Source organism: Lissotriton helveticus, chromosome 1_1 (assembly GCF_964261635.1).
Source record: "Lissotriton helveticus chromosome 1_1, aLisHel1.1, whole genome shotgun sequence".
NCBI lineage: Eukaryota > Metazoa > Chordata > Amphibia > Caudata > Salamandridae > Lissotriton > Lissotriton helveticus.
The window spans coordinates 1862600601-1862626079 of NC_136057.1; the positions used below are offsets into that span (position 1 = coordinate 1862600601).

Sequence of the window (25479 nt, forward strand, 5' to 3'; positions counted from 1 at the left end):
TGACCCTACCCCAGTCTCCCGCAGGTCAGCGTCCCGTGGCGGTTGGCCCGTGTTGCCCTCTGTGCATCCGGGGCCACTAGCCCTGTGCGACTCGTATCATCCCCCCTTGTAGTTCTGGCATTGCATTCCTGAGTGCCTGACGACTGTTGGAGTTGTTGCCAGCATCAGCTACTCTCTGTGGGCTGGTTTACACTCACCCCACACACAGCCAGCACATGCGTCACTAGATTGGTGGACCTGCCATCACATCCTGCCAAACCACGTATTGACTCTTTTCTCCCTGCACTGTCACAGGTGATCAAGTATATGCACTCTGCCCTTGGATGATGACCCCCCTCCGAGACCCGGCCACACCCGCACAGAGGCAGTGCAATGCGGCCCACATACGCACCAGGGGCATCGTTGAATGCACATTTGGCATGTGGAAGTCACGTTTCAGTTGCATGGACTGCACAGGTGGGAAGCTCTTGTACTGCCCGTACATCGTGTGCAAGCTGATCGTTGCATGGTGGGTGTTGCACAACATCTGTGTTCGCACCAGGGCCCCATGGATCCCAGTTCCAGAGGTACCGGCCAATGATGCTGGTGATGGGGCAGGTGGCCCACATCCTACTGCAGCAGCTGCATGAATGGCCTGTAGGAACACCATCATTAACACTTACTTCTCATGAGCACGTCACATTGGGACCGTCCATGGCAATCATGCGACAGTAGATGTCCAAATGCACTGCATGTGTGAATAAAACATATTTGCAGGTTAGAGGTTGTACATTGCCTTGTTACATTTCCCTGCGATTTCAGATGTGATTTGCCAGGTTGTGCACATTTGCTGAACCAGTTTTGTCCTGTGTTCAAATGTGGTGGGGGTGCTGTTTGTACCGGGATTTTGTCAATGTCGAGGTGCACTCCTGCTTATGTGCGTATGCTGCACGGTAGGTGTGTCGCTCCTGCGGTTCTGATTTGTCTGCAACTGGTCTCTTTCATGTGGTGTGCCTGTCAGTTCTGTTCTTCCACGGTGCTTGGATTTTGTGGTGTACATGTTGTCCTCTGCAGTTGAATCAAAAAGGGCCACCTCACATTGGGTGGGTGTATATCCGGATGTCATTGGAATACACCTTCTTTGTTAAAATACCCCTCACACACCAAAAGGGCCCTTGGTGTCATGCTTCATCATCGGGGTCTTCCCGTCCCGCTGCGGGGCGGGGCAGTGCTGCGACAAGCGGATACGCCGGAGCACCTTTAGGTGGAGGTGCTATGTGTTGGGAGTGAGTGTCAGTGGGGTCAGGAGTGATATAAGTGTGAGTCGTTAAAAAATACCTGGCCTAGTGGAAAAAAGAAATTTTATTAAACACTGGCTGGTATTATTAAAAGAAAAGTGAAGCGGAGAGATGGAGCAGATTAATGGGCTCTCTCTCCTATGTGGGTCAAATCCACATAGGAGAGAGAGCCCATTAATCTGCTCCATCTCTCCGCTTCACTTTTCTTTTAATAATACCAGCCAGTGTTTAATAAAATTTCTTTTTTCCACTAGGCCAGGTATTTTTTAACGACTCACACTTATATCACTCCTGACCCCACTGACACTCACTCCCAACACATAGCACCTCCACCTAAAGGTGCTCCGGCGTATCCGCTTGTCGCAGCACTGCCCCGCCCCGCAGCGGGACGGGAAGACCCCGATGATGAAGCATGACACCAAGGGCCCTTTTGGTGTGTGAGGGGTATTTTAACAAAGAAGGTGTATTCCAATGACATCCGGATATACACCCACCCAATGTGAGGTGGCCCTTTTTGATTAACCTGAATCCCTGATAAGAGGAGGACGTGCCCACCTCGGTGCCCATCGGCATCACCTCTTCACTCCCCCTTTTTGATTTCCTTAGTCCTCTGCAGTTGGCCAGGGTACATCCGTGGTACTCCGCTGTTGATGGATTTTGTTCTGTGCCATTTCCCGTATGCTGCTCTTGTGCTTTTCCACGCATTGTGCGTGAGTTTTGCTGCCCTTGTGCTGGTTGTCACTGTTTTGTTATCGCGCTTTTGCCCATCGCAGGTTCTTTCACGTTGGGGTTTGTCTTTTTATCTCCGTCGCAGTGGTTGTGTCGCGGACATTTGCAGTGGTTTCGGCAAACTATCGCATGCTACCGCCGTGTCGTGAATTCCACGTAGTCACCGAGTTTTTTTCCTGTGATAGGCTGCGATGTGGAAAGTTGCGTTACGCTACCCGTGCGGTAGTTATCACACGTTCTTGTGAATATACCCCATGGTTTTCAGCTCAATGTTCCTCATAAAAGTTGAAGAAGGTGGAGAAGGAGAGTGAAGGACATGCTGACTGCACATTGACAGTTGAAGCGCTAACCATTTTTTTGTGGTTGGTCTCTATCCAAAATAGAGATTGCATTAGAAATTTGTGATTTTGTTGACAGAGCTTTACAGTGAGATCATAGTTTTCTATTATAATCAGTATTTTGTAAGGCTCTGATGCCCACCAGCTTGACTTGAGATATTAGATCTGAGGGTGAAGAAGCTGTCCTTGGGGCGGAGAATCTGCAGTTGGGAAGTTAAGAGTCTTAACTGTCTTTGTGAATTAGTCCCTATGAGAGGAAAGGAGTAAAGAGAATGAAAATGTATGACAAACGATTAAAAGGAGTGGGAAAGAAGGAGTAGTAAAGGGGGAAATGAGAAGGAGAAGCAACAGAGCGGATGTAGGTAAAGGGGGAATCAGGAGACGGAGAGAGGTAAGAATGAAGGAGGAGAAAGAAAGAGAAAGGCCCAAGAAGAATGATAGGGAAAGTAGATTGAAAATATGTTGGTCCAGCGGGAAAAAAGGAGTGTTTGAAAGGAGATAGTGGAAACCAATGGGAGAGAGAAGCATGTTTTGTTGACTACTGTGGTGAGACATTCATTTCAGCTGTTCTCACTAGTTGAGTGAGTGGGTATAACATTTACTTCCTTTTCATTTTAAATGGTGTCTGTAAAGATCAGGGGGCAGATTTACAAGGACTGGTGCATCCCTGCATATTAACAGGGATGCGCCAGTAAAGATGCGACATGCAGGAATACCCTTGCACCACCATGTATGCATCGCATTTACAATGTGCCGCACAGTGGCGCAACAATAGTCAGATGCATGTTGCATCTTCTGGCGTACGGGCAGTGCATTGCTGGGGTCGTGCCACAAGCGCGACTCAACTCCAGCAATGCTCAGGGGCGCTCTAAACCCAATATGCTGCGTCAAACTTTATGCCTGCTTCAAGCAGGTGTAAGGTCTTGACGCAGCATGGACGAAAAAATGACTCGTGAAATCTTGTAGATTTCACTGCGTCACTTTTACGGGGCTTCCTTGCGACGGAACGCCCACCCTGCATACGTTATACCTGACGCAGGTATAATGTAGTGCAGGGCTTTACAACGTGACGCATCTCACTAGATGCGTCGCATTGTAAATCTGTTGCATAGTGGCACATTGTTTACAATACCGCTGCATCACAGAAATGATGCAACAGTGTCGTAAAGATGACGCAAAGGGCTTGTAAATCTGCCTCAGGTATATTTTCTATCATATTCAACCAGTTAAAATATGAAATGCCGTTGGATTTGTTTCATACAGAAACAAAATTCCATTACAACAAACCCCCAAATAAGCAATTCCTCTTATTGTCACAGCTCACATTACAGCCATTATTTTGGATTTGCAGAAATTATGCTTTGCTGCATTCATAAAAACAATAGTAAAAAAGGCATCAAATATTTGTCTGAAGAGTTTTGAAAACAAACCTAAATAAAACACAAGTTAGGCACATACGAAAATAAGTGGAAAATGTTAAGTATAACTATGTTTTTTTCTAAAACGTCATACATTTAAATTTGATCATTTTATTCTATACAAAAAAGTCAAAGGTCTAAGGGGTATATTTACAAGCCCCTATCCCCACAGGAATGTCACTTTTGTCGACGTTCCTGTGGTGATACGAGCTTTGCCTTAATCACAAGGCAGTGTTAAGCCACTTAACGTGGCTTAACGCTGGCTTGTAAAACAAGCATTGGCAAAGCCAATAGGTCTTGCCTTTGAAACTATTGGCTCTGCAATTGTCTTTTCTTCCTGCTGTACAGCATGGGCACTGCCATTTTTGGATATGATTTGTAGCCATGCTATATTTCAGCGTGGCTGTTGTGCAACATGGCGAAAAATGATAATTTTACAAAGTACTGTGATGCATCCTGCGCTAATGCACTTTAAAAAAAAAAAGAGTATTAGCCCTGGCTACATCATAGTGCTTAAAAAAATTATTTATAGTCATACTGCATGGCTACCAAATATTGCCAAAGTCAATAGCTCTCATAGGCGAGATCAATTTCGGACTGACCATGAGCCACTGTAGGGGGTTCATAGTGAAGAAATTGGAACCTGCATGGGTTCGAGACTGTACGCAATGAAGAAAGCAGAATGTTCATGGGTAGGAGCCTGTTAATAGTGAAAAAAGCAGAAAACCCACAAAACGAGTACGAGAATCTTCACAGTGAAATAAACAGAGTGAGCATAGGTACGAATGAGACTGTTAACAGTAAAGAACGTGGCATGGGCACATGCACTGCTCGTGGAGAGGAAAGCGGAAAGTGCACGAGTACAAAGACTTTCATTTTCATTGCACTCTTGATTTGAAGGAGTATGCTTAACACATACAAATGTGAAATGATTAATGCTCAATGTTGACGAGAGTAGATATAATCACCAACAGAGTCTTAATGTGCTGCCCTCCTGAATCAGGCTGGGTATTCGTGTAGGAAGCTCACTTAAGGCAAGTGTTGTAACACTCTAGTTTGATGTTTTCATTTGCCAGAAACATGTTTGACCACCTGTAGCAGCCCAGGTTCTTTGAACGGCTATGATGACCTCTGGGCTCTGTCTTTATTGTATTCCCTTAAGAGGTAACACTTAACTTCAATAGCCCAGGGGCGGTGTCAGACCTTGATTTCGTTATGGAAATATGAATTGTGATTCAATATGACATTAACACCTTGAGGCTGTGAGTTACAAAGTACTTTCGGCGTTGCACTGAATAATTATTTTACTGTACGACTGGTGTTTGCGAGCAATATATAGTGCTCTTGAAGGAGTTCGCAGCCAAATGCATATTCTTCATAGTGACCAGAAGACACTCCGCTCACAGTTCAAGCATGGGCCCAAGAACTGACAATCTGTGGGCCCAGGGATGCTCGCATGCACAACATGCCTGAACCGGGTACCTACCCCCAATCTACGACAACCACTGGAGATTAGCTGAGTCACCATTGACAGACTTTCTCTAACCTTCAGATGGCGCGATCGTCCAACAGAAAGAGGATTGTCCTTTGGAAAGGCTGTGTGGCTTGATTGCCATTGTGGATGCTGGGCAGAGCCCTAAAAAAATCACTACAAAAGAAAATGCCAACTAAATTAATACTGTTCACATATTATACAAAATTATGCCCCCCTCTATCTGCTGTGAAAAAAACAACAAAAAACAAGCATTTGCACAAAAAAAAGCAGGGCGCGTTGTGTTTAATTAGTAACCTGATCCACGATGAGGAATGCAGCTGCCACCCTGCTCGCCGCTGCTTGCTCCACGAGCAAAACGCTGTGGGAGTGAACATTAAAAAAGAGGTGGGACATGTGCCTGCCTTTAGCCATTTGCATGCTTTCATTATTGAAAGACACACGCAAAAGCCGATCCTATGTGTGGGAGGAGTCAGACCCACACAGAGTAAACTCAAGAAGCCTCACAGAGCAGCGATTACACTCTGTCTCAGGCTCGACGTAAAAAGCACCCTTTGGCGGAATACTTAGCGTCAAAGGGGAGGGCCGTGGGTTTTGCAGTGGGCGTTCCGCCGCAACACCCATTGATTTTGACGCTGCCCCATATTTACAAGGGTGACAAATATGGGGCAGCGCCAAAATTAAGACATAAAAAAAACCTGGTCTTAACATGGCGAAATGAGGAGAAATGCTTTCTTTTGCCTCGTTTCTGCTGTTTCTATGTGTGCTGCATTGTGCAGCACAAATAGAAACAGCATAATGGCAAGCATGATTCGTTTAAAAATGACGAGTTGCAACTCCTATGTGTGCTGCACAAATCAGCACACATAGAAGTTACAAATTGCATTTAAGATTGTTTATGTGCAGGAAGGGACACCTTCCTGCACATAAACAATCATTTCCATAATGCAGGGACCCTTGAACTGTGGTGCACTATGGTGCAAGGGTGCCTGCGGTGGCGCTAGACCACTGTAATTAGCGCAGAAGGAAATGCAGGGCTGCACCGTATTGTTGCAAATACGGTGCAGCCCTGCATTTCCAAAGTGGCGGAGCACGGCGTTAAGCCAAGAAGGCTTAATGCTGTGCTCCGTCACTTTCCTTGTAATATACCCCTCGGTTTCATAATTATTTCAACACAAAAAGGTAATAATAATTACAATAGGTACAAACTGCGCATTTTTAGTAAATCAGTTTCAATTACTTGTGTCTATATGCATCACTTTAAATTCATAGTCCTTAGAATTCCTAATGTTTTCATTAAAACGTACATTTAAAAACAGGGCTGGGGTGTTCTTCTCTTGTTTAAACTTGTGCTCCATTTAAAATACGTTAAACCCAGGTAGTTTTGTGGAGTTTGAAATACCAGTATATCTAACTTATTTCCACAGGAGATTCCAGAAGAAGGCCGGGCAAGCATCTACAAGTCTGTCATTATAAACACGTCCAAGGAAATGATGTGTTACAGTGACTTTCCCATCCCGGATGACTATCCCAACTACATGCACAACTCCAAGATCCTAAAATACTTCCGCGACTACGCTAAGCACTTCAACCTTCACAAGTACATCCAGTTCAAGGTGAGCATCGGAGGAGAGCTTGTTGGCATGGTGAAGGAGCACTTGCCCTATCATCCAAATTAGAGAGAGATTTCGTATATTGATCGCTATCTTTTATAATTATGCTGTGTGTGTTTACTCTCTGGTTATCAATCTGGCTATGTCGCCAAGAGCCCTGTAGTCCCTGCATGCTGTGTCCCTATTGGTTGTTGAGGATCCTGCAGACTAGGTTGAAAGTGGCCCTGCTGGTAGGATTCTAGTGGCACAAAGGCCAGTGTACCTATTATCCTCATTGCCAGCATCCCTGGTGGACCTACTGGAAGTGCCCTGGTCTACCATGCTGTTAGTCACTCTGGGAGCCTCATTAGCAGAATTTAATTAATTCCTTCTGAATAAGAAGTGCATATTCAAAATTAAAGGTTAATAGCTTCACATGTTCTTGCACCAGACTGTACACTTAGAGTCACAAGGTGAACCAAAGTGTACCAAAAGAACATTTTGTGTACATCTGAAATTGTGGTTTACAAACCAGCTACACAACAATTCACATTTTTCACATCCACATGACAGCTGTTTAAAAATTGATTATATATATATTAACCAATAAACATTGTTTTCTCTCGGCAGGAAGCCCAGTCATGAGTGAGTGTATCTTACTCTCAATAATATAATCTCCAACTTAAAAACCAAACAGAACATAAAAGAGAACATTTTGCTAGATAGAAACTAGCCAAAGATAAAGGTGTTCTTAAAAGATAATAGAGGAGCGCTTCTGTTACAATGTAATGGGATGCAATCAAGGCAATGAATAGAGGTTCCATGATTAGTATTTCTGTCTACTTGCACCATTCCTGATGACCCTATTAGATTTGTTCCTTAGTAGATCCCTTATTGCGAAAGGCATCCACCCTGTTCCCTAAACCCCTGTTAATTGTGCCCCAGGTCGCCTTACTTTCTGTGTCCCTGTTGAACCTGCATATAGGGCACTGATAATCCACCTAAAAAAGAGAGCGCAGCAAAAAAATGTAATTATGTACTGCCCTAGCATCACTACTGTACTGTAATGGAAATTTTCTTAATAAAAACTTTTGAAATAAAAAAAAAACTGTTCCGGCGTTCCTTTTCATCATATTCCTACTCCATGTATTGCTTCATTGAGTGACACGGCTGAAATTGATTTGATTTAAATTTTATAAAGCGCTTGAATACCATAGGTGTCTTGGCGCTAAATCTTAAAAGTACGTGATTTATTTGTAGACTACGGTGTGCAGCATAAAAAAGTGCCCAGATTTCTCATCCACCGGCCAGTGGGATGTTGTCACAGAGACAGAGGGAAAGCAGACGTCAGCGGTTTATGATGCCATTCTGGTCTGTACCGGACATCACACAGACGCACATCTGCCTCTGGATTCCTTTCCTGGTAAGAAGCCACTGATATCGAAAGTAAAACATTCAGTAGAAAAATAATTGGTTTTATCCAGTTTATTTTCAATATACCATTTATAGACCAGGGAACCAAAAAGTATAATAAAAGGGAAATGCATTTATGGATGCTTCCATATCACGAAAAAGAATTAAGAGTAAAATTACTCATCCAGTAAGCAATCGCAGTGAACAGGAACCATGAGTTGAAGTGAACTGGTAGATGGAGACCACAGAGACGCCAGATACTTCCTGCCACTGTACACTCTACAGTAACATCAGTATGTTGCCACCAAAATTGTTCTTGAAACGTAACTTTGGTCATTGTTGTGCAAACATGGCCCTTGTGATCCAATTGTAATACGTTCCCACAGATCTCACTGGAAGCCACAAGTGCCCATCACCCACACAATAGACCATCCTCAATAGGCCCCTTATCATCTACCTTCACATACTTCGCGTATCAGCAGCAATTGACAGTATTGTGCATCTTCTGCAAAACACACCGTTCTCTTCCAAAACAAGGATCCTTTCTTCCTCACTCTCCCAACCTGAGCAACATTCAACCTGTTGCAAAAGAATGACTATCCTTGTTTTGAAAGAATGTAACAGGGAGCAATTTGTTAGCATTATAACTAGGCAGCATGCACATTCACACCACAATGGCTTAATTTCACCCTGAAATAGTACTTGTGAGGGTGTATAAACAATGTGTTACATGCTAAAGCTCCCTGCGTATTATAAACATAATATTCCCTCTGAAAGAATAAGTTCCACTATGCAGAGACAGGCCAGTGTTTCGTGTTAAGCTATCAAGTAGTTCCATTTGGCTGTTTGCATGGTGCCAGGAGCGAATGTCACAGTGAACTCAAAATGACAATTGAACTGAAACAAACTGGCAACAGACCAGAAGGCACTGTCATCCACTGAGGTGAAATACACCAAATTCAGATTTTAAACAACTGTAGGGCTTGTAGAATTATTATAACTCACAAAATCCTGGGCCACAATTAAGCTGGCATTCAGACTGCACAGGTCTGCACAGAATCGTAACCCAAGATTTAATTTGTGGCCAAGTACGATAGAGGATATCTAAGTTGCAGACACAATGGGCTCCATCATACATTCATGGTATACCCTGTTAAAATGCGAATGGCATCTTCCCTCACAGATAATGGTATACTGTGCAGAGAATAAGCTTAGCAACTTGATCCAATGCTGAAACCCTTTCCTAGTTTCGATTTAAATACTCTGTACCATTTACTCAAAATCACTAGCATCTTCTCACTTTCACCAACAAGCTGTGACTTGAAAGTGTGCATACAGGTAAAATGTCATTGTGATACCACACTGACCATATGAGTCCATATTCTCCACTTCCTTATTCACCACTTAAACAAGTCATTTTCTTACCTGGCCTTGATTGATAAATGCCACACAATAATACCTAACTAACATAATTTTAAATCTTCGGTACTCGCTATGGGCAATGTCAGGGGAAATTACGTAATTACCACTCTACTTCTCGCAAAACAGAATTACCGTAATGTCAATAAATACTTATTCAACAAAGATTTATATATTGTTTGTGTAAAAATGACCCTGAATCAGATAAAACGTGATGTACTTATCCTGAACCAACACCTGGGCACGTAGGTTTTTCAGCTGACTTGTTTTATCTCATGGTTTATTTGTCTTTTTGTCAATACAAATGACAAACAGGAGGCTAATATGTTGTGTTTAAACAATCAAGTTCATCCTCAAGTCGTAAAGTCACAGGAAGCCTCCCTCAAACCGATCACGATGAACATCAGTATATCTTTCTGTCTGCAATTTGTAGGATGTTCTCATTTCCATTTAATTGATTTTTGTCTCCGCAGAGACGCACTTAATTGGGGGTCTTCTACACTATCGATTGCATTTATCAATGCTTCCACTAAACCATCCATGTGTGTGCGATTACTTCGAGGGGGTATAAAATCATACCAAGCATTAAGGGCCAGATGTAGGTCGCCAATTACCGGTCGGTAACGGCCGATTTCGGCCGTTACCGACCGGTAATTGGTTTTCGAGATGTAGGGGCCAATATTTTACAGATTCGGTAAATTTACCGAAACGGTAAATTTACCGAATCTGTAAAATACCGAATCGGTAAAACCCAGATGTAGGTAGCACTGTTTACAGTGCTACAGGCCTTCAGAATTCGGTATTTTACCACCCAATCCAATTGGGTGGTAAAATACCGAATTCAGGTGTGCATGCACATCTGTGCATGCACACCTGTGCCATGTGGCACACAGACATGCCCTAAGGGCATGTCTGTGTGTCACATGGCACACATGCCTGTATTTGGGGTGCTAGAGGGTGTCAAAGTGACACCCCCTGCACCCTTGCTGGAATCGGTATTTACCGAATCTGTAAATACCGATTCTGTAATGCCCATTGATTCCTATGGGCTTTGAAGCCAATAGGAATCAATGGGCATTACCGAATCGGTATTTACAGAATCGGTAAATACCGAATCTTAACGATTCGGTATTTACCGAATCTGAAATACCTACATCTCCCCCCCTCTATTTTACCACTTCTTAAATACCGAATCGGTATGATTCGGTATTTAAGAAGTGGTAAAATAAAATTACCTACATCTGGCCCTAAATGTCTAGGCAGTATGAAGAATAATGGGTGAAAACATGGATGGATCGGACTGACGGTTGTGGGTTAAAAGGGCAAGAGAATTTCCCTTGGGGCAGCATGTATAGATAATAATACAGCCTTATAGCCCGCTGCCGAGGGCTATACCGATTGTTAAATTCCCTGAAATCGAGTGTTGCTCTGGCCTATAACGAGGGAGAGGGCCTTAAACACCCGGTATAGCCTGATGCATGAGGGCCAAAAGGCTATTTGAACATTCCACCCACTAAGGGTCGAATTCTCTAACTTAAATAGTGAGGAACATGAAGACAAACATTGGAGTGCTGGAGCTCTGGGTTTATATCAGCCATTATGAATGTGGAGCTACTCAACTGTCTTCAATGGAGCACTCAACATTCTTAAGTTCTAATTGTAATTAGAAAATGTAGTGTTTGGCAGATCTGTTCTCCGCTATCTTATTGAGTACTCTTGGGTCATAAGCAGGCGCGGTGCGTCCATTGGGGCGTAGGGGCGAAGCCCCACTAAGCCCCATGGACCCACCACGTCATCACTAGAAGCCAAACACAATTATTTTAAAAAATCGCGCTATCTGCCGGCCGGGAAACCGGGAGACACCCGACCTTCCCGGAGTGCGCAAGGGGGGGGTGGGAAGGATCGGGCTGCTGCAGCTGCGCAAGTGTATTTTTGGGCACAAACATGCCCGCGCATGCGCAGATCGTTTTCTTGTGAATTCCCCCTTAGAGAGAGGACCAAGGGGCGGACCGCAGCCCCCGGGGTTACACAGGGCGACTGGGCGAGGAGTCATGGTGCCCCCCCAGCCAATCCTGGCGCAGGATTGGCTGGTCACTACATAGCCCGGTTACATAACCCCTGACGGATAGCACGGCCGACTTTGGTGCTGGGAAACCAGGTTCGAGCCTCTTATCGAACCATAAAAATGTATACATGACTTACTTTGGTGTTAAATAAATAGATATTTTAAAAAACAAATAAAAATGATGTTCCGACTAAGGTGTGAAATTGGTGTCGAATAAATACATGTTTTTAAAAACAATTAATATTAATCATGTATCATTGGTGCTGGAGTACAAGGTTCGAGACTGGTATTAAACACTGACAAGCTGTGTGCAAGTTATATGGTCATAAAAATACATGAATGATGGATGCAGGATGGGTGGATGCATGAATGGATGCATGAATGGATGCAGGATGAATGATGGGTGGATGCATGAATGAATGATGGATGCAGGATGGGTAGATGAATGAATGATGGATGCAGGATGGATGCAGGGTGGATGGGTGCATGAATGAATGATGGATGCAGGATGGGTGGATGGATGATGGATGAATGATGGGTGGATGAATGGATGGGTGGATGCATGAATGAATGATGGATGCAGGATGGATGCAGGATGAGTGGATGGGTAGATGAATGAATGATGGATGCAGGATGGATGCAGGGTGGATGGATGGGTGCATGAATGATGGATGCAGGATGGGTGGATGGATGGATGATGGATGAATGATGGGTGGATGAATGGATGGGTGGATGCATGAATGAATGATGGATGCAGGATGGATGCAGGATGAGTGGATGAATGAATGATGGATGCAGGATGGATGCAGGGTGGATGGATGGGTGCATGAATGAATGATGGATGGATGGATGGGTGGATGGATGGATGGGTGGATGGATGGATGCATGAATGAATGAATGATGGATGCTGGATGGGTGGATGGATGGGTGGATGAATGATGGATGCAGGATGGATGGGTGGATGGATGGGTGCATGAATGAATGATGGATGCAGGATGGATGGGTGGATGGATGGGTGCATGAATCAATGATGGATGCAGGATGGATGGGTGGATGGATGGGTGCATGAATGAATGATGGATGCAGGATGGATGGGTGGATGGATGGGTGCATGAATGAATGATGGATGCAGGATGGGTGGGTGGACACATGAATGGATGCAGGATGAATGATGGGTGGATGAATGGATGGGTGGATGCATGAATGAATGATGGATGCAGGATGGATGCAGGATGGGTGGATGGGTAGATGAATGAATGATGGATGCAGGGTGGATGGATGGGTGCATGAATGAATGATGGATGCAGGATGGATGCAGGATGGGTGGATGAATGAATAATGGATGCAGGGTGGCTGGATGGGTGCATGAATGATGGATGGATGGGTGGATGCAGGAATGGATGCAGGATGGAGGATGGATGATGGATGGGTGGATGGGTGGATGGATGGGTGGGTGGATGCATGAATGAATGAATGAATGATGGGTGGATGGATGGATGGATGCATGCATGAAAGAATGAATGATGGATGCAGGATGGGTGGATGAATGATGGATGCAGGATGGATGCAGGGTGGATGGATGGGTGCATGAATGAATGATGGATGGATGGATGGATGGGTGGATGCAGGAATGGATGCAGGATGGATGATGGATGGGTGGATGGATGGGTGGATGCATGAATGAATGATGGATGCTGGATGGGTGGATGGATGGGTGGATGAATGATGGATGTAGGATGGGTGGGTGGATGGATGGGTGGATGCATGAATGAATGAATGATGGATGCAGGATGGATGGGTGGATGCATGAATGAATGATGGATGCAGGATGGATGGATGGGTGAATGCATGAATGAATGATGGATGATGGATGGGTGGATGCATGAATGAATGATGGATGCAGGATGGATGCAGAATTGGTGGATGGGTGGATGCATGAATGATGTATGGATGGATGCAAGGTGGTTCGGGCTCGCTCGCTCGCTGCGCTCGCTGCGGTGCAATATGCAAATTAGTTTACGCCCCACCACTTTCAAATGTCACCAGCCGCCCCTGGTCATAAGGTACTACTTGTGGGTTTGGTCTCTTAAGTTCTCACCTATAAATACGAAGATCTCTCTCTGCACCTCCAACCAACGGGAGTGACAGGGTCACTATCCAGCTCTTCCCCTGTTTTTGAGGCAGGCTTCACGTGTGTTTTCTATAGGCCCAGGTGACATTTTCATTACAGCGGCGTAATCTTGCATAATGTTTGGCAGTCTGCATTACGCTTTTTAGATAAAAGTCCTCAAATTACACCATTATGTCATGCCATTTAATTTCAAGTTCGTTCAAGTAAAAATCCTATTCTGGGAGAACAGGAAAAACGTGAATAAACTGAACACGAGTGCCTGTTGTTCGCAACACTTGTAGGATTGATTTCACACTAACATATAGAGCTAAATGCCAGGTGTGCATTTTGCAGACATTTTCTTAATTTTTCTGAAGCATTGTGTAATTACGCTAAATGAAATTACATGAATTTTGCACACACCCCTAGTTTTTTACTTTACTCTTTTCAGTAAATGGAAACAGGTCCTGGGCTTTACCGTTCCCCAGAACAAGTACCTCTTATATTCCAGTATTACCTTTAGTCCGGTTTGAAACAATATTTTTGCCTGTAGTCTCAGTGACCCTCTTATCCATAGATTGGCACATACCTGAAACACGTTGGCATGGCAGGTACCTTGTATCATTCTGTGGGGCTTTATGCAGCTTCCAGGACTTGGTCTTGTGAGCTCTGTCTCTTGTCATAGTCAGTAGTGTTAGACTCTCATTTTATGTCTTCTGCCAATTCTTGAGTGCTCTCAGGCTGTAATAACTAGGTATGCGTGCACGCCTGGCTTTTATTTTATGAGGCAAGGAGTTCTGGGGCTATATTGCAGAAGTGCCCAGGGGCACAAGGGGCATGCATGCCTGCTTTGTGTGCCCTCGGCGCATTTTGGTATTACAGAAGGTGCCGCAAACACTTGTGCGGTCCCTACTGTCATACAGGTAGCTCTGGCGCACGTGTAGTGCCTACACTATCATAAGAGGACGTTCCCTCATGTGCATGGAAGCATGGCCCCATGCAAATGGGGAATCACTTTGCCTCTACGCCTGCACCATATTACCAACGTGGGTGCAGAGGCAAACATGCCTGTAGGAGGCGCACTGAAAGTGTGCCATAAAAAGGCGTAAGGGAGTCCCCAGAGACCCTACTAGACTTCCCCTTGCAGGCGGACGCAGTCACTACCTGTAACCACCTGCAAGGGGATCTCTCTCCCCTCTTGAAAGTGCAGTTGGGCTCCAAATGTTTATTGGATGCGATGGCCTGGGAGCAGCAGAAGTTTGCACTTGCCCTGATGGCAGCGCATACTTTATACTAGGGCGCACTTTCCCTGTTTGCACCCAGCAAACCTGCTTAAAGGTGCACTGTAGTGCAAACAGGGAAAGTGCGCCCTATCTGTAATACAGGCCCTAGATCCATATTTCAAAGAATGGCATGAGCTTCTCTATTTCCTGTTTCTCACCTATTCCCAAGACACAGCTGTTCATCGTCCTCTGTTTGTTTGCTGTGTGTTCTACTATGCATTTGATGCCACACTGATTTTTGCAAACTGCTGCACTGTAGTGTCCAGAAATCTTATGAGAAGTGGACTGCAGTTATGTCTCAATGCCATGCATTTTACCCTCCCGGTTACATAGTGTTTAATTAGGATTGTTACTTTTGATGTTAACCAGGGCAGTATTATGTGTTTCACAAATATGTCCATCATACTGCATCTCAAGGGGCAGCATTCTTGAGAAGACAGGGTCGATCTTGAGCTAGACAAAAGTCTGCTTTCCCTTTTTCTTTTCCTGTGTGTCTTGTTTCCTCAGTTATTTGTCTCAATGAAAATAAGCTTGTACCTTGCGTGCTTCAGTTCCAGTCCAAAAGGACCCCTTTGTTGTTTTAGTCCTTTATGGCTGTTTATGCAAGGAGGAAATGGCATATAGCCGATTTCCTCTGTCTAAAATGTCACAATGCCCTTTACTTCTTCGTGAACTGACTCTCGATTTCCCCTAATTCTATTCTCTTGCCTACATGAGAGTATACAGCACTGCAGTGCTCTGAAAAGACAAGGTATATTGGATTCTTCTTGAAGATCCAATCTTTGTATAATTCTTTCCTACAGCTCAATGCTCCTGCCACACAGGCAAACCAGGGGCCATATTTATCAAAGGGTTGCGTCACTTTTGCAGCATGCAATGGTGCGCAAGTGCAATGCAACCCTTAGGTGTAGTTTATCAAGCCATGCAAGGCCACCTTGCGTATACCTGAGTGGCTTGATACACCCAGAGTAACGCAACGCAGCGCAAATCGCTGCATTGCAATACCCTGCCCCAGGGGCTTTCCATGGATGGAGCATGGGTGTTCTCACTCAACACTCATGGATTTTGACACATTCCCAGATTTACCCTAGGTGGTGGACCTGGGAATGCACTGAACTGCTACACTTCCCCAGGTGATGCGTAAGAAGGAGAATATGTTTATTTCTCCTCATTTGTTCCTCTTTCTATATGTGCTGCATTAGGAAGCACACATAAAAGAAGACAATGCCTCCGGGGATTGTTTTTGTGCAGGAAGGTGCCACTTCCTGCTCAAAAGCTATCCTGCTAACAATTCAGGCACCCTTACACCATGGTGCAAGAGTGCCTTTGTTGGCGCTAGGCAGCAGAATGTGCTCCTGCATTGTGAAAAGGCAGGAATGTGCCATAGTATATTAAATACAGCACGTTCCTCCTCTTTCCTTCTCAACCAGCACAGCATGGTGGCTTGCTGTGCTGCGTCACATAATGATAAATATGCCCCCATGATGTTTTTAAATATGCTCCCAATGGGAATATGCCAGTGTGTACAAGAAAGCTGCATGTTATACTCCGATCCGCCCATCCGCATGTGGAAAAGTAAATTTTGCCATGTTCTGTGTCCCTACGTGTCCCCCATCTTATGTTATGTGTGCATGATTAATATGCATATGTATTCCCCATGTTTGATTAAAGACGCAATTACAGTTGTGTCCATTTCTAGTATGCTAGTTTCCAGTTCTCGTGAAAGCTACGAGTATTAGGCCTATGTAAAGTTACGTTGCCACGTTTCTCAGTGTGCACGTTATTTCATTGAAAAGTCCCTGTTTCTAGGCCTCAAAAGGGCCCGGACACCAGATTCGGCTCCTGTCTCCTGAACCCTCGCTGAGGAGCGATACAGCCCCCACCTGTATCCTCGACCCTTCACTTACTTCCTGCCTCACAGTGCCCGGCCCAGCCTGGCTCTGCCTACGAGTCTGCCAAGAGTATGTTATGATTCTAGTTATCAGTTCAGCCCTCCTTCTCTGCATTCCTAAGCTACTGAATCGCATCAATAGTTTCCGTCATTGTCTAGCCTTTACGTCTCCATGTAGGAGAAATACTGTATTAATGGTCATTTAATATTCCTCAACACGCACTACATGTAGAATAATGCATGCTCCAGTCTTAGAGTCTGTTAGCCTCTCCCCTCCTGACTCTTAGTTTATATCAACATGTCCTCTAAACATTAGATACTAGATAGGGTTTAGGTACATGTCGCCCTGACTCTCCAGACTTCAGTCTCTGCTCCTAGCGCAGAGTTCATAGCCCCCAGCTTCTCCTAGTAACACGTCATTGTCAGTTTGCGCGCACCTCTAGGTTAGAGGTCCCGGCTCCTTAGGTAGCCCCCTCCATGTTTCCGCCCCATTTATGACATATTCTGTTACGTTTACATCACATGTCCATGTATACGCCTCTTGTTACACCCACTGTCACCCTTATCTTTCGCGACTGCTATTGACCACACCCACTGCTCCGCCTACTGTATTCACTGAAATGCAACTGTTTTAGTATATATGCTTGTGCATTGTTATTAAAAGTTATCCTTTCCCTTGATCCTGCCCCCGGCAGCGCTGCCATCCTATTCCTGTGCAGGTTGTCCTGTTCCTGTCCTTATGCTGTATTAAACCTGCAAACTCCTACTACCTCGAATCTTGACTCTTATTTATTGAGCTATCTGTTATTGCTATGTCCAGTCAAACCTAGATCCGGTATTATTTATTTATATACCACACGCAGCATCTTAAACCTAGCACTTTCCCATGGAAATAGTTTGCTTAACACTTCTGCTGATTTAAACTTTTACAGCGGGTTCACAATTGTGCCACCATAGTTAATGAAGGATTTTCATTAATTGGTCCCCAGTTTACCAAATTTGCAAGAAGAGGCTTGTTATCCGAAATGCTGTAATATTGAATCTACAGGTTGCTAATGAGTCCTAGAAAAGGGCATTGTTAGAACGGGGGGTCTCTAGTTGGCTGAGGCAGTTACCTTAGCCCAAATAAGGACACTTCCTTCTAGTCAGGGAAAGGAAGGACACCCTCTTTGATAACCCCGGCTCACCCCCTGGTAGCTTGGCACGAGCAGCTAGGCTTATCTTCAAGGCAATGTGTACAGTATTTGCAACCACATTCCCAGTGACACAGTGATAACACCACACATGCACACCACACTGATGTATGAAAATAGTGGTATCTTTATCAAGAAGAAAAATACGGTAAGACCAAGCGATAAAGATCCAATATATGCATATTCGTAATAATTCACTTTGCCGGTTATTAGGCCAACAAACACTTTTAGGTTCTTGCGGGATTGATGAGCAGTTCACGATGTTCAAATGCCGTCCTAATGCAGTGCTATGCAGTTCGTAATGCAGTTCGTTTTGTCAGACTAATGCAGTTCGTAATGCAAGAATAATGTTATCCTCAATGCAAATAATCAGGCAGTTCGTAATGCAAGAATAATGCAATCCTCAATGCAAGTAATCAGGCAGTTCATAATGCAAGAATAATGCAATCCTCAATGCACGTAATCAGCAGTTCATAATACAAGTATAACGCACTCCATAATGCAAGTAATAAGGCAGTTCATAATGCGAGAATAATGCAATCCTCAATGCACGTAATCAGGCAGTTCATAATACAAGTATAACGCACACCATAATGTAAGTAATAAGGCAGTTCATAATGCAAGAATAATGCAATCCTCAATGCACGTAATCAGGCAGTTCATAATACAAGTATAACGCACTCCATAATGCAAGTAATAAGGCAGTTCATAATGCGAGAAAAATTCAATCCTCAATGCATGTAATCCGGCAGTTCGTAATGCAGGAATAATACAATCCCTAATGCAAGTAAAAAGGCAGTTCGTAATGCAGGAATAATACCAGGTCAATCGTCGCAAGTAGCGCGGGCCCTACTGGGCCCCAAACACAGACAACAGTCCTGAACTTCCCAGGGCAGCCCCGGTTCTGCCGGGTAGGTTCGGGCCGCTCAAGGACTCAGCACGTCTAATGCGATGCAGCGGGAGAGAGACGGGAGCACTACTGTACTCCTCCTGCACAACTCGCTATGCCTCATACGCTTGCGGCTCCAGACCGGAGTCGAAGCCTTACCGTGGGGATGCGCTGCCTTGCTCTCACTCTCTCTCCGCTCGTCGGACGTCCTGCTGGGCGCTCCAGATGACGACGCAGCTCCGATACAAGGTGACGCTGTAGCCAGACAGGTTACGGCGTTGCCTTTTCCGTTGCTGACGATCTTGGGCAGATTCCTCTTGCGAACAACGATCACGATTACTGTAGGAAGGTAGATCCCTGACTATGGTTGCCCCCAACTTTTTGCCTGGTGTTTTGCTGGTTTTCTGACTTAGTTGACCTGGGACCCTGCTATTCAGGGCCCCAGGCCTACTGCTCTCTCTGTAAAATGGATTCCATGTACCTTAGGTACATATCTAAATTGGATACTGAGTCACCTTATCAGTCCCTGTACAGTGTACCTTAGGTACCCAGGGCATAGGTGTACCCAGGGCCTACCAGGGGCTGCAGCATGTATTATGCCACCCCTGGCTGGCCATCCAAAACTGACACAACTGGCTGCACGACAGCTGGGGCAAGGTGGTGTACTCACCCTTTGCTTTAGATATAGTATACCTATATCTAACCCTAAAATGGACACACAGATCTCCTATCAGTCACTCCTATGGCAGGCCTTAACAATCCTGAAGGCAGAGTGCTTGGAATCGTGTGAGATGGTGCTCTGGCATGAGCTGAGCCTGTCTGCGGCTTTCGGGATCCATCCCTTAGCCGTTTCCATGATATCGCATACCATATACTCTTAAGTGCATTATAATCCTCGCGGTTATATGCCAACTCTGGTATCGCTTTATCAAAACATGTCGAGTAAGGTGTCATACGAATTGGAATACTAACCCCTCGCCAATTCTGGCGACGGGGTTAGCATTCCACCCTTCTAGAGGGACACGACATGTATATAACCGCTAACCCCGGTTAAAGTCAAACAGAGCCTCAGCTCCACAAAATGGATGCTGCCACCGAGACACAAGTCTGCCCTCCTGCTGCTGGGAGTCCTCCCAGAGCAGGAGGTAAGGACAAAGGGTTTCCTGCCAGGGGCGGTGCCAGCACCGTCCCAGACAGGGTTTTGTGTATTGTAGGTAGGCAGGGCTTTAGAGGAAGGTGACTGCACGTGGCACCCCGGTGCTCACTGTGCATAGGCTGGCTGGAACCAGTTCCAGGGTCACTCCAGACCCTGTGCTGGGGAAAAGCCCGCCAAGGAAGTGGGTGTAACCACCCCCCTCCTAGTCCCACCCCTAGGGCAGGACTTAGTCGCGTGCCAGCCCCTTTTTACAGGATAAAGGTAGGAACTGGCCCCCTTCCAAGACAGATCATCTTTGAATCCTGAAACTACTTTCCACGAAAGGAACTCAAGACTTCTTCCTAAGATTTCTCCCTTGTGACTAAGGAGTAGTCACCCTGCATCCGCAGGCACCATCTTAAGAACACTGCGGTCTGCTGCAAGTCTCTCCTCCGGATCAAGACTGCCCAGCTCGTCGAGAACCGGCTTCCCTGGCACCTCTGACCTCTACCTGCATCATCAGTCACGCTGAGATTCGTGGGTGTGACGAGACCTCGAGGGACCGGCCATCTTCAAGACTGCACGACTTCTTTCCAGCAAGCCCGCCGAGTAATTTCCTGGTGAGTGCTTTGGGGTCCGAGAAGCCCCGACCCTGAGCAGCTCCAGCACCGAAGTGCAGCCTCCCAGCATCTCCACGATCTGCGTGGGGCCCTTCTGCTTTTTGCTGCTCACCGCGTTGTTTGGCTACTAGCCCTCTGGCTTGTGGCCTTCTAAACGACGCCCGACGACATTTCTGCTGCTGGTCTGGTTGCTCCAGGCTGGCCCTTGCTCCCTTCCAAAAGAGGAGCACCCCGGACCCTCCTGGTCCACTCAAGACGCCATTTTGAGTCCACCGCGTGGGCTTGAATTAGCCAAGGCTTGTTGCCCAATCCTGGGTAACTTCGACGCCGACAGCTTCATCCATCGTGGGACAGCTCGCCTCTCCATCCTGGTCGCCGACAACGCCTCCTGGTCCGTGAGATCTGCAGAGCCAGCGTCGCCCACTCACCTAGTCGAGGTGACTTCGCCCGGTGCCATCCTGGTGCCCACTTAATCACTGGCTAGTGATTCAAGAACTTGGTCCCCTCTGCTTTCAGGTTTCTTCTTCCTCGATCCAGGCTTGGATCCAACGAACTTTCCTTCACTGGTCGCCTGCCAGCAACTTCCTTCTTCCAGGCTCCTGGTCCGGCAACGAGATCCCCGACGTCTTTTCAGACCTATGCAGCTGCAGCCCCTGGGCTAGGTAACTTCGGCACTTCGGTGTCCCAGCATAGCCTCACTATCCTAGGGTCAGGATCCACTGTCGTTTTCTTCCTACCAGGTCGGGTTCGCCCGTGAACACTAACTTTGCCTTTACTAGCTCCCATAGACTTTGTCCCGCATCCCGCGTGAGAGTGCACACTCTGCACCCGAGTCCCCTAGGCCTCCTAGAAGTAATCTAACGATTCTATAGTCAAGTCCTAGCGAGTCCAAAGCCTATTAGTACTGTACTTACCTGCTAGTAATTTCGCATTCCACTTTTAAAGTATATGGTTTTTCGTGCCCCTCGGGCATTTGTGTATAACGTGCTAACTTAAGTATTTTCGTAAGAGTTTTGTGGTGTGCCTAGCACCCTGTCCTCATAAAGAGTACAGGGTTGTTGTGATTCTAATAAATACACTGTTTATTTTCATAACACTTGTGTGGTGTCCTTTCACTGGGTGTTCAAGGGGTAATGTGATGGTAAAACAGCTGGCTTAACACGCCCTCTAGAGTCTTAGCCTTAGACTGCTCGTATCCATGCTACTAGGATAGCTGGTCTATAAGGTTGACTTACAACCAATCATCAATAAGGGTTGTTTGGACTGATATATAGTGATCACTAGAATAGTGAACACTGCACATCAGGCCAACTTCTCACATTGGTGAGCAGCGGTTGGGATTTGAGCTTGCTGTTGTTTTACCACACATGCCCTAAGAATATCTTGTGAAAGATCACATAAGTACTAAAGGTACATATAACTTAGCTTAGAATACTCTGAGTTCTACTGAACCAGCTGTTGTAGCTCCTAGGGCCTAGCACACCCTAAACTACAACTCTAGCAAGGGATCAGTAGGCAAACATATAGTGTAGGTAAGTGCACCACTTACACCTCACTAGAAAAGCATGTCTACCCAGGGAGATTCTACTGAGACTCCCCTGGTCAGTGTTGACCCTCCACAGGTCACTTCAAGATATGCAGCTCTCAGTTTCCAGGAGATGAGACAGATCTGTGTCTCCAGAAAACTGAAGCAGGGGTCTAACCCCACCATTCCCTTTCTGATAGGTCTCTTAGAGACATATGATGCCAGAAAGCTTTCTCAGTTACATGAGAACATGCCAGCCTTAGAGGGAACCTCTGGGGATCCAGATCTCCCCAACATTGCTACTGCAGTTGAGGAGGAGGATCAAGAGGAACTCTCTGGGGATGAGGTAGACAAAGGTCTTGAGGTAGTCAGAAGGCTAACCAGGGCCAACTTAGACTTACTTGGGCTAGGATCTGGGGGACCCCCAGTACTAACCCGAAGTGGGCCTAACCTTGGAGTTAGGAGAGATAGATCTCTTTCTAGGGACTCCAATAGATCTCTGCACTCTAATGCCTCTTCTCAGGGGAGAAGGAATCCTCCACAGAGGAGATTTACTTCCCCTCAGAGAAGGGAGCATGAAGCTAGGATGAGACAAGCTGAACTGAGGATTGAAAGGGAAGAAATTGCCCTGGCCAAAGAGAAGCTTGCCCTGGCAAGAGAGCAGCAGATGAGTGGGTTAGCTCCCACTGGTGGCAGCAATCTCCCAAGAGAAAAAGAGAAGGGTTTAGATACTAAACACCTGACTAAGATAGTGCCCCCCTTTAAACAAGGGGATGACATCCAGAAATGGATGGCTGCTTTGGAGAGGGCCTGCACTGTGCAGTGCATTCCCCAGAGTCAGTGGGCAGCTATACTGTGGCTCTCCTTTGATGGTAAAGGTAGAGATAAGCTCCTCACTACAAGAGTGAAGGATGCTAACAATTACCAGGTCCTGAAAAATGCACTGGTTGATGGGTTTGGCTTAACCACTGAGCAGTACAGGTTGCAGTTCAGAGACACCCAGAAAACTCAGTCTCAGGACTGGTCAGACTTTGTTGATTGTGCCACTAAGGCTTTGGAAGGCTGGCTACTGGGTAGCAAGGTTACTGACTTCACAGGATTGTATAATCTTATTATGAGAGAGCAAGTCTTAAATAATTGTCAGAACCAGTTATTGCACCAGCACCTGGTAGACTCTGATCTGACCTCTCCACAAGAATTGGGTAAGAGGGCAGACAAATGGGTCAGAACCAGGATTAGGCCCAAGAACCAAGGTGGTGACCAGAAAAAGGAATCAACCAAGCCTCAAGAGAAGGGTGGGAATAAATCTACAGATCAAACCACACCAGGGCCCCAAAAATCCTCTGAGGGGGGTGGGTCCCAGAATCCTTCCAACAACCAGAAGAAACCTTATTGTTATCCCTGTAAACAGGTGGGTCATTTAAAAACTGACAGCAGTTGCCCAAAGAATAACAATAAGGAAAACATACCCCCAAGTAACATTCCCAAACCTCCTGTTACTACTAGTAGTAATCCCCCAGGTGGTGGGAGTGCCCCCAAGAATTTGGGTGCATTTACTTTGGGAGTTCCTGGGGACTCTGGCCTAACCAGGTCCCCTGACTTAGATACTCTTGTCTGTGAGACTGGCATGGGGTTTGCCAACTTCACAACTTGTCCCAACACTTTGGGCAAGTACAGACAGGAGCCCCTCATCAATGGTATAAAAGTTGAGGCCTATAGAGATACAGGGGCTAGCATCACCATGGTGACTGAGAGTCTAGTCCCCTCAAGGCAACTTTTACCTGGTGCCACATACCAGGTGACCAATATTGATGGAGTACAGAGAGATCATCCCATGGCAGTGGTCAATCTCAGCTGGGGAGGTGTCACTGGCCACAAGAGAGTGGCAGTGTCACCAAACTTGCCTGTTGATTGCCTACTGGGGAATGATTTAGAGCTCTCAGCCTGGGCTGAAGTAGAGCAAGAAACCCATTCTAAAATGGTAAACACCCATGGTAAGGGTAGTGGGGCAGTGATAGCCACAGCCCCAGTCCAAGATGTCCTCCCTGAACAGGTCAGGAGGGTTGTGCCAGTCACAACCCAATCTCAGACAACTTCCTTCCCAGAACAGGTTGTCAAGGCTGTCATGGTAACAGCCCACACCCAAACTGAGCCCCCTCCTGAAAAGGTTGGGAGAGTTGTGATGGCCACAGCTCAAACTCAGACAGATGATAGTGTTGTGAAGCCTGAAACTATGGATCACTCCACTCAGACAGAGAGCATTGAGGAGGAAGAGAAATCTCCCTCCCACCAGACTTTAGGAAAGGATCAGCCTCCTCAGGGAACTGATCTGACCCCTTGTGAAGAAACTGCCACAGAGGTAGTCAGGCCTAGCCTGGCAGAACCCCTGATGTCAGTGGACCCTTCCAAGGTGGGACCCAGTCTGGAGCAGGTAACCTGCCCCTCTCTACCCTGCCTCAGTCAGCCCAGGGCTGTAGAGGTCAGGGAGGCCAGTGTTGGACCCCAAGGGGCCCCCTGTCCAAAAGAATTTTCCAATCAGCAGATTAAGGGCACTGAAGCTAGTAGCCCTAGCCCAGTGAAAATAAAACATACTCCTGAGGGATCCCCCTTAAAATTAGTTAGGGACCTCCCCCAGATGGACACTGTTGGGCACAGCCAAACTTGGGACCTGAGGGCCCCAGACCTGACCTGTCCCTCCAGTAAGCCAAACAGAGGGACCCAACCTCCAGCTGTAGGTAGCCAGAGGTTGACCCTGAGAGCCCAAAACAAATCAGTCTTGGAAAGAAAGGCCTCTATGGTGGAAAATGATTGGAGGAAGCTGAGCCCAAAATTAGTGGAGCCTCACTTCAGTACTCCATTTCAGCACCAGCCTTTTACTTTGCCAAAACACACCACAGGTAGAGATTCCCTATGGTGGAGACCCTCAAACACCCTTAGGGTGAGGGATTGCTTAGTGGACCATGAGATAGGGGGTAACCATGCCAGTGCTGGTACTTCCTTATATGGCCACTCAGGCAATATAGGCTTACCTGGCAAGGCTAGCCTTATCTCCTTTCGTTTGGGGGGGGGGTTATGTAGGAAGGTAGATCC

The 25479-nt window shown here is 46.1% G+C and overlaps 1 protein-coding gene across 3 annotated transcripts in view; it reads left to right on the top strand.

The window, feature by feature from the left end:
- LOC144754081 (flavin-containing monooxygenase 5-like) overlaps positions 1-25479 on the top strand; it is a 171849-nt gene that overhangs the window by 126190 nt on the left and 20180 nt on the right. For all 3 annotated transcript variants that reach the window (XR_013594653.1, XM_078641638.1, XM_078641628.1), the window contains exons 3-4: positions 6682-6870; positions 8107-8269. Coding sequence is in view for 2 of the 3 variants with exons in the window: in XM_078641638.1 (XP_078497764.1) it covers positions 6682-6870; positions 8107-8269 (352 nt within the window). In the remaining variant the exon portion in view is untranslated. The remainder of the gene's footprint in view (positions 1-6681; positions 6871-8106; positions 8270-25479) is intronic.